Source organism: Rhinolophus hipposideros (assembly GCF_964194185.1).
Source record: "Rhinolophus hipposideros genome assembly, chromosome: X".
NCBI lineage: Eukaryota > Metazoa > Chordata > Mammalia > Chiroptera > Rhinolophidae > Rhinolophus > Rhinolophus hipposideros.
In genome coordinates this window covers 88,412,888-88,424,868 of record NC_138046.1, presented here as the reverse complement: position 1 = coordinate 88,424,868, position 11,981 = coordinate 88,412,888, and the positions used below count along the sequence as shown (strand labels likewise).

The following is an 11,981-nucleotide window of genomic DNA, read 5'->3' as shown; positions in this document are numbered from 1 at the left end:
TGTCTTAAAATGTGTATACGTTTTTTTGGCACCCCTCTTTATTCGTTTCAGGGGTACACCATAGTTGTTCAACATTTATATACCTAACGAAGTGACCACCATGGTAAATCCAGCTTAGCTGGGTGGCTTTGACTCAGGGTCTCCTCTGAGGTGTCAGTCAAATCGTCAGCCAGTACTGCAGTCAGCTGAAGGCCTGACTCGACAGAAGGGCCCACTTCAAACATGGCCCGCTTGTGAGGCTTTTGGCAGGAGGCTTTAGTTTTTGTTTATGTTTTTGTTTTAACCACCTGAGCCTCCCCATGGGGGTCCTAACCACGTGGTCCCAGCAAGCAGGTGAGAGACTGTCACCAAGACAGAACCACAGTGTCTATTATGACTTAACCTCAGAAATGACATTCCATCGTTGTTGTATTTTCTTGGTCACACAGACCAATCCTAGTACAACATGGGAGGGAATGAAACAGGATGTAAATTCCACGAGGCAGGGATCATTGGGGGCTATATTGGAGGCTGGCTACCACACAGGATGACATAATATCTGAAGCAGAAGTATTTGGACAGATGAAGAATTTTAAATAAGTATAATAAGAGATCATATTAGAAGACAAAACAGGAATAAGAGATATAGAAAAGACCCAAAGAAAATACGAGGTATGAACATGATGGCAGAAAAAAACAAACAGAAAAATACTGTAAATGGAGAATATGAAATGAGATGTCAGAAGTTTTAATAATTACTATTAAAATAGAACACAGAGAACCTTATTGGATTTTTTTAAAAGGTCCAACAGTATACACACATATACAAAGATTTAGAAATATTGAAAATGAAAGGGTGAAGAAAGGATACAGCAGACTAATTAACAGCCCCCAAAAAGCTGGGATAGCCATCCTAATAGCTAACAAAATAAAATTTGAAATCACAGAAGACAAAGAAGGGCATATACTCACTGACAGGGAGATATGTCTATCATAAACACATGTACTCCTAAGGAGCCCTGAACAATACATTTATAAGCTTGATACATAATCATATACTTGTATATCGCACATTCCTATATAACTCTCCACTTAACAAATGGAGAAGATTTCTTTTATGCTGACACTTAACAGTTACAAAAGTAAGACCATACTAGGGCACAAAGAAAGCCTTGAAGAATTCAAAAGGATCAATATTAAGCATGTTCTCTGATCCTAATGCAATAAAATTGGTGGTTAATAACAAAAAGCTTTAGAAAACCCCCATTTGGGGGAAGAAATTATTAAATAACCCTTGGATAAAAGAAGAAATCATTAAGGAACTTTAGAAATATTTAGAACTAAGTAATAACTACATGCAAAATTGGTGCGACACAACAAAATCAGTTAATAGAAGAAAATATATAGCTGTAAATACATTTATTAGGAAAGAAGAAAGGCTGAAAAATAAATGGTCTAACCATTCAACTCAAGAAGTTAGAAAATGCAGAGGAACAAACCCATAAGCCATGGAGAAAACAATGTAAGGAAGGAAATAAGTGCAATAGAGAAAGAAGTAATGATAAAGAATAACAATGAAAAGCTTGTTCTTTGAAAATATTAATGATAGGCCTCTGCCAAGACTGCTTTTAAAGAACGCAAGATACAGACCAAAAAGAGGGTAAATTGTACACACAAAAAGAGGCTAAATATTGTAAGCTAATACATTTGAAAACCTAGATGAAATGCATAAGTTTCTGGAAAATTTAATGTGTGCTCAAATTGATGCAAAAGAAATAAAAACTTGATTATAAAAAGTTTTAATAAAAATTGAAATGATAGTCAAAGACACCCCATCTCACTGTAACAAAAAGCTTCAGGCCCAGACCCAAATGGTTTTGCAGATGTTGTTCTATCAAACTTTCATGGAACTGTTAATTCACAAATATACAGATTGTTCCAGAAAATAGGAAAAGACCAAAAGTTGCCTGGGTCGTTCTGTGAGGCTAGTATAGTCTTGATTCTAAAACCAGATAAGAAAGATACAAGACAGTAAAGTTATAGACCCATTTCACTTACAAATACAGATGCAAAAATTCTCATAAAATATTAGCTACCTGAATTCAATGTGTTTTTTTTTTCCTCTTTTTCTCAATGTGTATTTTTAAAATCACAAATAGGGTTTATCCTAGGAATGTGCAAACATGATCAAAATTAGAAAATTAATGAGTGAATTACCACATTAATGAGGATCTCAAAGCATAAAATTACTACATTACTATGATCTCATTACTATGATTACTAAAATTACCACATTACTATGATCTCAAAGCATAAAAAAAATTTGATAAGGTTCAATACCTGTTTTTGATATTTTTTAAAAAGAACTCTTAGCAATAAAACAAGAGTAGAAGAGAACTTCCTTAACTTGATAAAGGTTATGTGGCAAAAACTTACAGCAAAAACACCTAATAGTTTTAAATGCATTGTCCCTTTCAGATCAGAAACAGGGCAAGGATGTTCACGCTCAATATTACTATTTAATACACAACTGGCCAATGCTGCAAAGAAAGAAGAGAAATGAGGTGTAAGTTTGGGAAGGAACTCATAAAACCCATTTGCAAATGATATGATTGACTACCTTAAAGAACCAAGAGAATGACCGGAAAAACTGTTAGGACTAATAAGGGAGTTCAGGAATTTTCTAGATCAGCCTATAAAAATCAAGCATTTCTCTACACCAGCAATAACAAAAAAATAAAGTATCTAGAAAATAATTTAACCAAAACAAGACCTCTATAGGAAAAAACAAAACTCTAATAACAAGTAGATGATCTGAATAAAAGGAAAGACATTTCATGCTCTTTGTTGGGAAGATTTTGGTGATGTATTATGTATGTACTGGTGACAAAATTACCCCCAAACTTGTTGGCTTAAAACAATAAACATTTACTATCTCACACAGTTTCAAGGGGCAGAATCCCAGAAGTGACTTAGCGGGCTGGTCTGGTTCAGAGTCTCTCATGAGGTTTTAGTCAGGATGTGGATGGGGCCTGCAGTTATTTGAAGGCTTGTCTCTACTTCCAAGAAGGCCCACTCACATAGCTATCGACAGGAGGCCTCAGTTCCTTCATAGGGCTGCTGGTGACATACCAGCTATCATCCCACAGAGGAAGCAAGCTGTGTGAAAGAGAGCAGGAAGCCAAGGTGCCGTTTATGACTTAGTCTTGGAAGTGACATGTTCATTCTGTGCATTACAAGTGAATCACTAAGTCTGGCCCACAATCAAGGGCAAGGGAGTTAAGCTCCAACTCTTGAAGGGCACAGTACCAAAGAGTTTGTGAACATGCATTAAAACTTCCACAAGTAACATTATTAAGATGTTATTTGTGCCCACATCTATTAACTTAATGCAATCCCAACAAAATTTCCATTTTTTTAAAGAATTGCAATAAACTTACATTTGAATTTAGAATAGTAAAGGATTATGGATAGCTAAAATAGTCTTCAAAGAGAAGTTATGATAGGAACTTGCCCCAGGAGATATTAAGACATACTAAAGCCTTTAGTAACTAAAGAAGAAACCCTGATATTGGCCTAAGTAGACCAATGGAACAGAAAAAGGGGCTCAGAGAAAGCCTTATGCTTGTGGAAATTAATATGTGATAGAAATGATACCACATACACAAAAGCAAAAGGATTGCTTAGTAGGTAGTGATGGGACATCTGGCTCAAGATAAGGAGAAAAAACCAGATCCATATCTCACACCACATACGAGGACGGACTTTAGATAAAGACCTAAATACGAGAGCAAAACTGTAAAGTTAACAGAATACATACACCTTTTTGATCTTGGGAAAGAGAGGGATTTCTTTAAAAGTACAAACTTTTTTTTTTTTTGGTATATATGTTCAAATTTTAATACTTGAGAAAATATAAGTTAAAATCTGATACAAACACTGCTGGCTCAAGAAAATATACACAAATTTGTATTCAAAGAGTCAGTATGTGAACCTGGGTGTAAGAATGCATCATAACAGCCTGTTATGGAAGCCTTTTAAAGAAGCAATCGTTTTTTAAATCAGTAGAAATAGATTACAGAAGGAACAGTAACTTTTTTTCTCAAAAAATTTCCTTTGTCAATAACTATAAACTCGGTGTGGAGAGGGAAGTTAGAGGTCACCTAATTTATCAAGGCATATTGAAAATATAAGCCTTAAACATCTAATGTAAGCCCAAACAATGTAAAAATAATCGGAATTTCATTTTCCTCTGGAGAGTAATTTGACATATTAGTTAACAATTATAGCAAAAACAAACAAAAGAAAACAACCTTATTCCATTCTTTTTTGAAAGTACATATTATTTCCTCTGGTTACTTCAGTAATCTAAGCTTAATATTAACTTACTAAATATTAAACAAAAATCTTATATATTCTTACACTAATATTCAGAAGTGAAAACATCTTTCCATCTTCAATATATTTTAAAATTGTGAAAATATTAGAGGCACTAGCTCTTTAATATTGCAAAGTACATATCTTTCAGCCACTGTTTATTTAAAAAAAATGTACATTTTGGAAAGGTAATCTATACATAATTAAAAATTCATTCAACATAAATATAATTGGAGAAATTCCCTACTGATGAAGAAATAAGGCTATTTATAAATTAATTTCCAATTTTTCAAAAAAAACAGTTCTTGGAATTTGTGCCAGATGTCTGTGGGATACTTTTGCTCCTGACGACTCTCAACACAAAAGTTATTGTTGACATACTGTTAAGTCTACTTGGATTCATAGATTGGCTGTATGATCATTTACTTTTAAGTTATAGAAGTTACTGATAAAGAGTATTGTTTCATCTCACAAGGGAATAAACACCTTCTTGAAGGTAAAATTCTTCCGCTTTGAAAGATGCATTAAATATTTCTGACCACTAAAAATGTAAAGCTTCTAGCATTTCTCGAACATTGACTTCACTTTCCAAAGATGTTTCTATTATCTCTCTCAATGCCCAGATCAACAGTAGAACTAAACCAAATATTTGGTTCTTTCAAGGTAAGCATCAATTATTCCAAAATCTGGCTTGCATATATCTTTGATTTTAACTGTATTGCTCAGACAAAAGATCACTTAGTTTTATATAGTTTTCTTACTTTATAATCTATGGAACATTAGTAGTCAGCTTAAGATGCTTATTCTATGATTGCACATTTGTGTAAACCATTTTTTTCTTTAGAAAACACACTGTAGCTTAAAATAGAGAAACACAAACCTCACTATTGAATATAACAACCTGTGATAACTGATAATACTGTAAAGTTATTAAACATACCCCGAAAACTTCTGAAAGTACATTAATAATTTTTTAAATAGTCACAATCTCTTAAAAAACAAATTATTTACAAACATCATTTTAGATCAATGGAATCTATCGAGTCAGACATGATCTAGATATAGAAATGTTCCTCAGAGAATCTGCCCACAGATCAGAAAATGCTGCATATGTACTGTTCACTTGCCATTGAAAACTTGAAGGCAGCATGATTTTATAAAAGAAAATTACTGTTAGTTGGAAGAATCGAATTAAAACTGGTATTGTGCTATCTAAAGAAAATAACCACCCGATAGAATTTTTATATAGCACCATTCTCAGATTATCACTGTAATTTTAAAATTGTTAAAATGTAATTCTGATTTAAAACATTAATGTAAAAATTCATATCTGCACTCATAGGAAACTGCATTATTGAAAAGTATTTTAATACGCTAAAGTTTCTAAATCAGTTTCCCCTTTCACATTGCACAATATCCATCCATCTAAAATATAAGGTGTAAATTCTGATAACTAATATATGAAAAATCTTGTTTACCAAATTTGTTTACATTTCAATACCTTATTTTTTCTTTCTTCTTTTTTTCTACCAAAAATGTTGGTAACAAAATACTACCAATGTTAATATAAGCCAGTTGAAAAATCAGTTCCTTCTAATTTGGAAAGCTTAAAAAAAAGTAGTAAGAATTTTACCAAACCCAGAATAATACCAAGCTAATCTTCAGCAGCCACTGGTAAAAGTACAAACATTTTTTAAGTGGGAAACTGATTATATGAAAATTGAGGATCTTTACTACACTATGAATATGACTTACAGTTAATAACACAAATGTCAGAATGGGAGAGGGTATCTGCAATTTGCAACATCCAAGGGATTCATAATTAGACTATGTAAGGGGCCCCTGAAAATCAATAAGAAGAGGAATATGGGACTTGGCCTAATAGGAATACGGATTTGAACAAGTCATTTACATGAGAAAACCCAAAATTGAACACGCACATTAAAAGTACTCAAAATCATCATCAATCACTTAAAATACAAATTAAAGAACTAATGAAATATGACTGCCCCAGTTAGACTGGAAATTTTTAGAAAGCTGGATAATGCTAAGTGTTGGCAGAGACAGGCATGTAGGCACATTGCTTCACCCATTCCAGATAACAATCTGGCACTGCTTACAGAAATTAAGTATGTACATCCCCTATGACCCAGCAATTCTTCTCTGAGTATACATCCTATAGAAGTTTTCACACTGGCCCAGAAGGGAGCATTTACAAGGCATTTATTGAAATGGGGTGTTGGAGGCAGCCCAGTGTTCCCTGCTGGGAGCACCTAGGGGTAAAGCAATACAGTGGATGTACACATTGGAGTTTATTGCAACCATTAGAAGCAACAGATTAGATGTACCCATAACAATACAGATGAATCTTAAAAACATAATGCTGATGGGGGGAAAAACTGAAAAACAGAACGACACTACCATTTACTTTAACAGCATAGGCAAAAATGTAGATTTTTATATGAAATCACACAAAAAGATACACATTAAACCCAATAAAATAGTTAACTGTGGGAGGAAGGGAATTATAGTTGAGTGCAGGAATAAAAGAGAATAAATAAAATGAGGGGCTTTGCATGGACCAACCAACAATGACGATGTGTTATGAACTGTGGACACTTGGAGAGGCAAATAAATGACTACCTCTTTTTCGCATGGGATTCAGATTCTCTGAGGGCTATCTAAGACCAGTATGTATGTGGACAGTGTGAAATCTGTTCACGTCCATCTTGGGCATACCTAGGAGGTCTGAATACAGCAAAAGCCAGACAAGTTCATTATGCATACGATACTATACTCAGAAAGTTAACAAAGCTAGTCTGTGTTTGGAGGGCGGACCTTTAGAAGGCTGGACGAGTCCATTCTGTGGATAAGAAATTTAGAGTACCTGAGGGCAAACTAAACCATTCGTTCTGGATGGGGAGCTCAGAAATGAAGTCGGTTAAATCCATTCATTTAAATCCATTCATTGCAAAGGTAGCTCAGACACTCTGAAGGCTGGACAAGACCAAATTTGGGTAGTGGGCTCAGACACACCTTGCTTTGGATAAGTGCACTGTGTATTATGGAAGTCCTTTTTGTGGATCAAGGGCTCAGCAACTCTAACAGCAAAAATCATTGCGGGATTGGGATTTACTTCCTCTGAAGATTGGAGCGTCCTGTTTTGTAAAAGGCACCTCAGGCAGTGTACTGGCAGAGAAATCAAAAGGCTGACTTCAGGAGGTTGTCAGATAAGGCTGAGGGCTGAAGTCACAAATGACAAAGAATAATGCCAGGGAAAAGGGTCCCATGACAGGCGGCTAGATGTTCGGCACAGAGGAAAACAAAAAAGTAGGGGTCAGGAACAGACCCTGAGAAAACGTAGACCCGATGTTAGGGACTGTGAAGGGTGATGAAATCGGGGACCGGTGGGGGGAGGATAAAACATAGGGCCCTAAAGGGATATGAGGTTAGAGGACTCGAAAGTGAAGGAGGTTATCATTATCGGAGGACGGTAATTACGTCGTCCGGACCCTACAGGAACACGACTGAGATGGCGAGAAACACATCGGAAACAACGGGGGAAATGACGTCAAGGAAGTGAGGACAAGGACGGAAAGTGGTGTGAGAGCGAAAACATTCATGCGCATAAGGGATGAAAACAGCTTGGGCCATTGGAGGCAAAGAACAGAAAATAGAGAACAGAAAAAATAGTCCCTCTGACGTCAGAGCGCACCGACCACACAAAGCTCCTCCCCATTTCCGGAAGCGCGCTGAACGCTTCGCTCCCTTTCCTCCGCCATCCCTTCTCCCCACCAATGAGCGCGCACGCAAGCCGGCGCGCGCGGGGGACGTTCAGTGACGTATATAGGCTACGTACGCTTTATTAAGCGTCTTCCCGCGCGGCACCCTTCTCAGTTGCTCTGCTCCTTGGTGGTTGCTGTGCCTTCTGTCCTTCTACTTAATTTCCAGGTAAGCGGCGTTTGTCTAGAGCGGCCGTTCCTCGCCTCACTGGTATGCGCCCCGCTGGCTTAGAGCGAGGCGCGCAAGTGGGGAGAGTAGCGGTTCGGACACGTAGGCTTGGGCTTCTCCGGGCGGGCGGGTCCCGTGCTTGGAGGTCAAATTTTGGAGTTGGTGGGAGGCTGGCGCGCGATATCCATGTGCGAGGAGTGCCGGGAGGGGATGGCAGCGTTGGCGGCGGGAGTGACCATGCTATGGCCGAGACTTGCGGCCTCCCTTTTCCCACGTGACCGCCGCCATCTTGTTCTGCGGGCACGGAGGGAACGCAAGGGTGTTTCGGGCCTGCGCGTCGGCACAAAATGACGGGCGTGGTGGTGGAGGATGTTGTGGGCATGCGCTAAGGCGGCCCCCAAATGGCTACCTCGCTGATCTGGCCCGGCAGATTTACATCTTTTCGGCCTGTTTTCTCGGTCTTCCCTTAGTTACTCCTTATTTTGTTCTTCGTGTCTATTTTCTGTTCTCCCTCTTTCCTCTCTGCTCCGATGTCTTTGTCCCATCCTCCATATTCTGCCCACAGGACTCCCAATTCACTGCCATGTCCTCTGAAGAAGGGAAGCTCTTTGTTGGAGGGCTCAATTTCAACACTGATGAGCAGGCTCTGGAAGATCACTTCAGCAGCTTCGGCCCTATTTCTGAGGGTGAGACGTGGCCAGACCCATCCATGGGGGGGGGTGGTGAGAGGAAGTTCCAGAGCTCTTGCATTTCAACAAACTCGGAGAGAAAGGTCAAGGCCCCAGGCCTTCACATACTTCTTTCCTTGCCTTGTTCCTAGGCCAGAGGTGTATAGCTTTAGGTATTGGAGAATCTGATGATTTTCGAGTGAGGATTGGTGAAAGGGGTTCGTTCTCTACTTGACACTCCTTGTCACTATTCCTCTTATCCGTTCTCTCTCTCCCTTCCCCAGTGGTCGTTGTCAAGGACCGGGAGACTCAGCGATCCCGGGGTTTTGGCTTCATCACCTTCACCAATCCAGAACATGCCTCAGATGCCATGAGAGCCATGAATGGAGAGGTGAGGCCTTCTACCTGCATAGGGGCCCTGCCCCCACCTGCCACTTCCACCATTCTTTCTGTTTTTCCCTCTGTATGCTAGAGGCAGCGCGGCCACCAAACCCCACAGTGCCCACTCACAGGAGCTTGACTGCCTTCTATTCTAGGGGGTGGAGGGCAGCGGCAGACAGCCGGGCTGCCTGGGAGGCGACGACTGGTCCTGCATGAGGCCGAGAAGCCACCCGTGGATGGTTGACCTGCCCTGGGCTTAGGTAGTAGAGTCTGCAGACCTGTGGGCCTGGCCCGGAGAGGACCTCGTGAGTCTTCTGGGATGGACTCTGAAGCCTCAAACCAAGAGAGGTGTCTATCTAGCCCTAATAGGCGGGCAGCTTAGAGGAGTGGGGAGGAGGACTCACCTGAGTTCAGTCAAGATGTAAGTAGTAGCAGGGGAACACGGTGGATTCAGGTCATTTTGTGGGATTCTATAGCTCTGATAAGGCCATTCTGGTCAAAGGAGCTTGTTCTGGAACATGGCACCCAGAACCTGGTGCCCAGCAAGAGTTTCTGGGCTCTTTTGCCCGCCTGCCCTACCCACTCTTCCCTCCCCACTGCCCTGCGTGACCACCAACCCATCCGCTTTGTGTCTCCCCACACCTAGTCTCTGGATGGTCGTCAGATCCGTGTGGACCACGCGGGCAAATCTGCCCGGGGAACCAGAGGGGGTGCCTTTGGGGCCCATGGGCGTGGCCGCAGCTACTCTAGAGGTAAATACAGTGGTAAATTTGGTCACAGGGTGTGAAGGAGAGCCACCTGTTAGCCGCCTGTGTGGACAATTGAAATGTTTCTTATCTGCTGTAGGTGGTGGGGACCAGGGCTATGGGAGTGGCAGGTATGACAATCGACCTGGAGGCTATGGATATGGATATGGACGGTCCAGAGACTATGGCGGCAGGTGGGTAATCCAAGGGGTTGGGATCCTCTGGCGGTTCTGCTTTTCTCCTTAGGAGTCGGGCTGCCTGGGTGTTCATAAATATCTTGCTTACCGTGGTGTTACTAGTGTTTGCTTTTACAAGTTTAAACAAGACTGTAAAAGTAGGAAACAAATTTGATATGACCCTTAAATATGTGGTTTTTTAACGTGGGGGGGTGTCTGATAGCATTTCTGTAACATGACTGTTTTTTCCCAGAAGCCAGGGTGGTTATGACCGCTACTCAGGAGGAAATTACAGAGACAACTATGACAACTGAGATGAGGCATGCACACCTAATGTAGGTGAGGCTTGTATATTGCCACTGAACAGACCTCTGTCCACCAACCCTGTCATATTTCTCTCACCTTTCCCTCGCCCTGCACGTACCTCACCTGGCCCACCTGACACCATTCCTCGGCCTCTCTTGCTCTCAGGTGCTGGGTCAGGGCTAGTTGGCCGGGTAGTGGGGGGGTCTGAAAACGTATCTCCCCTGTAATTTTCTGGCCATGGAGGAGATGAGGGGCTGTCCTTGTCAAGCCCTCAGTAACCTTACTTCAGGAGGTGAGCATGTCAGCCTGTTCCTTCCTGACATCACAATTCTCCCCATTCTTATTGTTCTCAGATACACAAGGAATAAAACTTCTGATCCAGGATCGTCCTTCCAAATGGCTGTATTTATAAAGATTTTTGGAGCTGCACTGAAACACCTGTTTTAGTATATTGACTTCTATTTTTGAATTGAGCTCCCAAGGTAGCTTGTCAAAAGACCTTTTAGAAAGCTCCGTGTGTTTTTAAAAGTTTTTTTTCTCCCATTTAAAGACAAATTCTGGAACATTTATAGAGTTTGGGTATTTGTCCTTTGACCAGTTTTTTAGTTTGGGCTCTCAGGATTGGTTCTGGCAAAAAAAAACGACCAGACTGATTTTTGATTTTCAGAAATTGTGTATCTAGGGGCATTAAAAACCCATATACAATGTTTATTATGTTTAGGAAGCAATTTCCAAATGTAACTACAAGAAACCAATGTGATAACTTAGAGGTGTTTTTTTACTGAGGATCACCACACTGATTATGTAGAAGTTTCTTAAAAATATTTGTGAATGTCCATTTTTTTTAATACTGGAAGAAAAATATTCTGTTGTGTCTCGTAGCGTTTAGGATGTTCTTCATGGAGCAGATTAAAAAGATGAAACCTGAAAACAATCGATACTGATAATGCTTTTTCCTTATTCTACCTAGTTTGTAAATTGGAAAATAGAGTAAGAGTGGAAGGGAGACTCCTGAAAAAATACTTAGTTAGGGGTTGGGCATAGACTGCCAAAAGGATAGAGACTTCGAGTTTAAAGTTTGGTCAGTTTGGGACTGGTTTGGGTGTGTGTATATAGGTATACCCCAGATACTGTGGGTTCATTTCCAGACCACAATAGTAATAGAGCAAGTCTTTGCAATAAAGCAAATCATATTTTTGATAATGGAAGGCTTTGCCTTCAATTTATAAAACACGTGTCTATGAAGTGCAATAAAGTGAGGTATGCCTGTACGTGAAACCTTGAGGTGGAGTGGCTACAGGTGAAATCCCCTAACGGCTCGAATTGGGTTTCCTGAGATGGTGTGTTGGCCCCATTTGTCTTGGGTGTCAGCTTAGGAATCAGACTGCTGGGGTTTG

The 11,981-nt window shown here is 40.1% G+C and overlaps 1 protein-coding gene across 4 annotated transcripts; it reads left to right on the top strand.

The window, feature by feature from the left end:
• The first annotated feature begins 7,934 nt into the window (after positions 1–7,934).
• RBM3 (RNA binding motif protein 3) lies at positions 7,935–11,518 on the top strand. Of its 4 annotated transcripts, none has more exons than XM_081042017.1 (7): positions 7,935–8,307; positions 8,873–8,993; positions 9,260–9,366; positions 10,003–10,108; positions 10,203–10,296; positions 10,535–10,617; positions 10,938–11,518. In XM_081042017.1, the coding sequence occupies exons 2-6, from the start codon at positions 8,891–8,893 to the stop codon at positions 10,590–10,592; spliced, it is 468 nt and encodes a 155-aa protein (XP_080898143.1). In that variant the 5' UTR covers positions 7,935–8,307; positions 8,873–8,890; the 3' UTR covers positions 10,593–10,617; positions 10,938–11,518. The 4 variants fall into 4 exon arrangements, with proteins under 4 accessions (XP_080898143.1, XP_080898144.1, XP_080898142.1 ...); XM_081042018.1 differs by having other exon boundaries at positions 7,982–8,307; positions 10,535–10,613; XM_081042016.1 differs by having other exon boundaries at positions 7,982–8,307; positions 10,532–10,613.
• Positions 11,519–11,981: the final 463 nt, after the last annotated feature.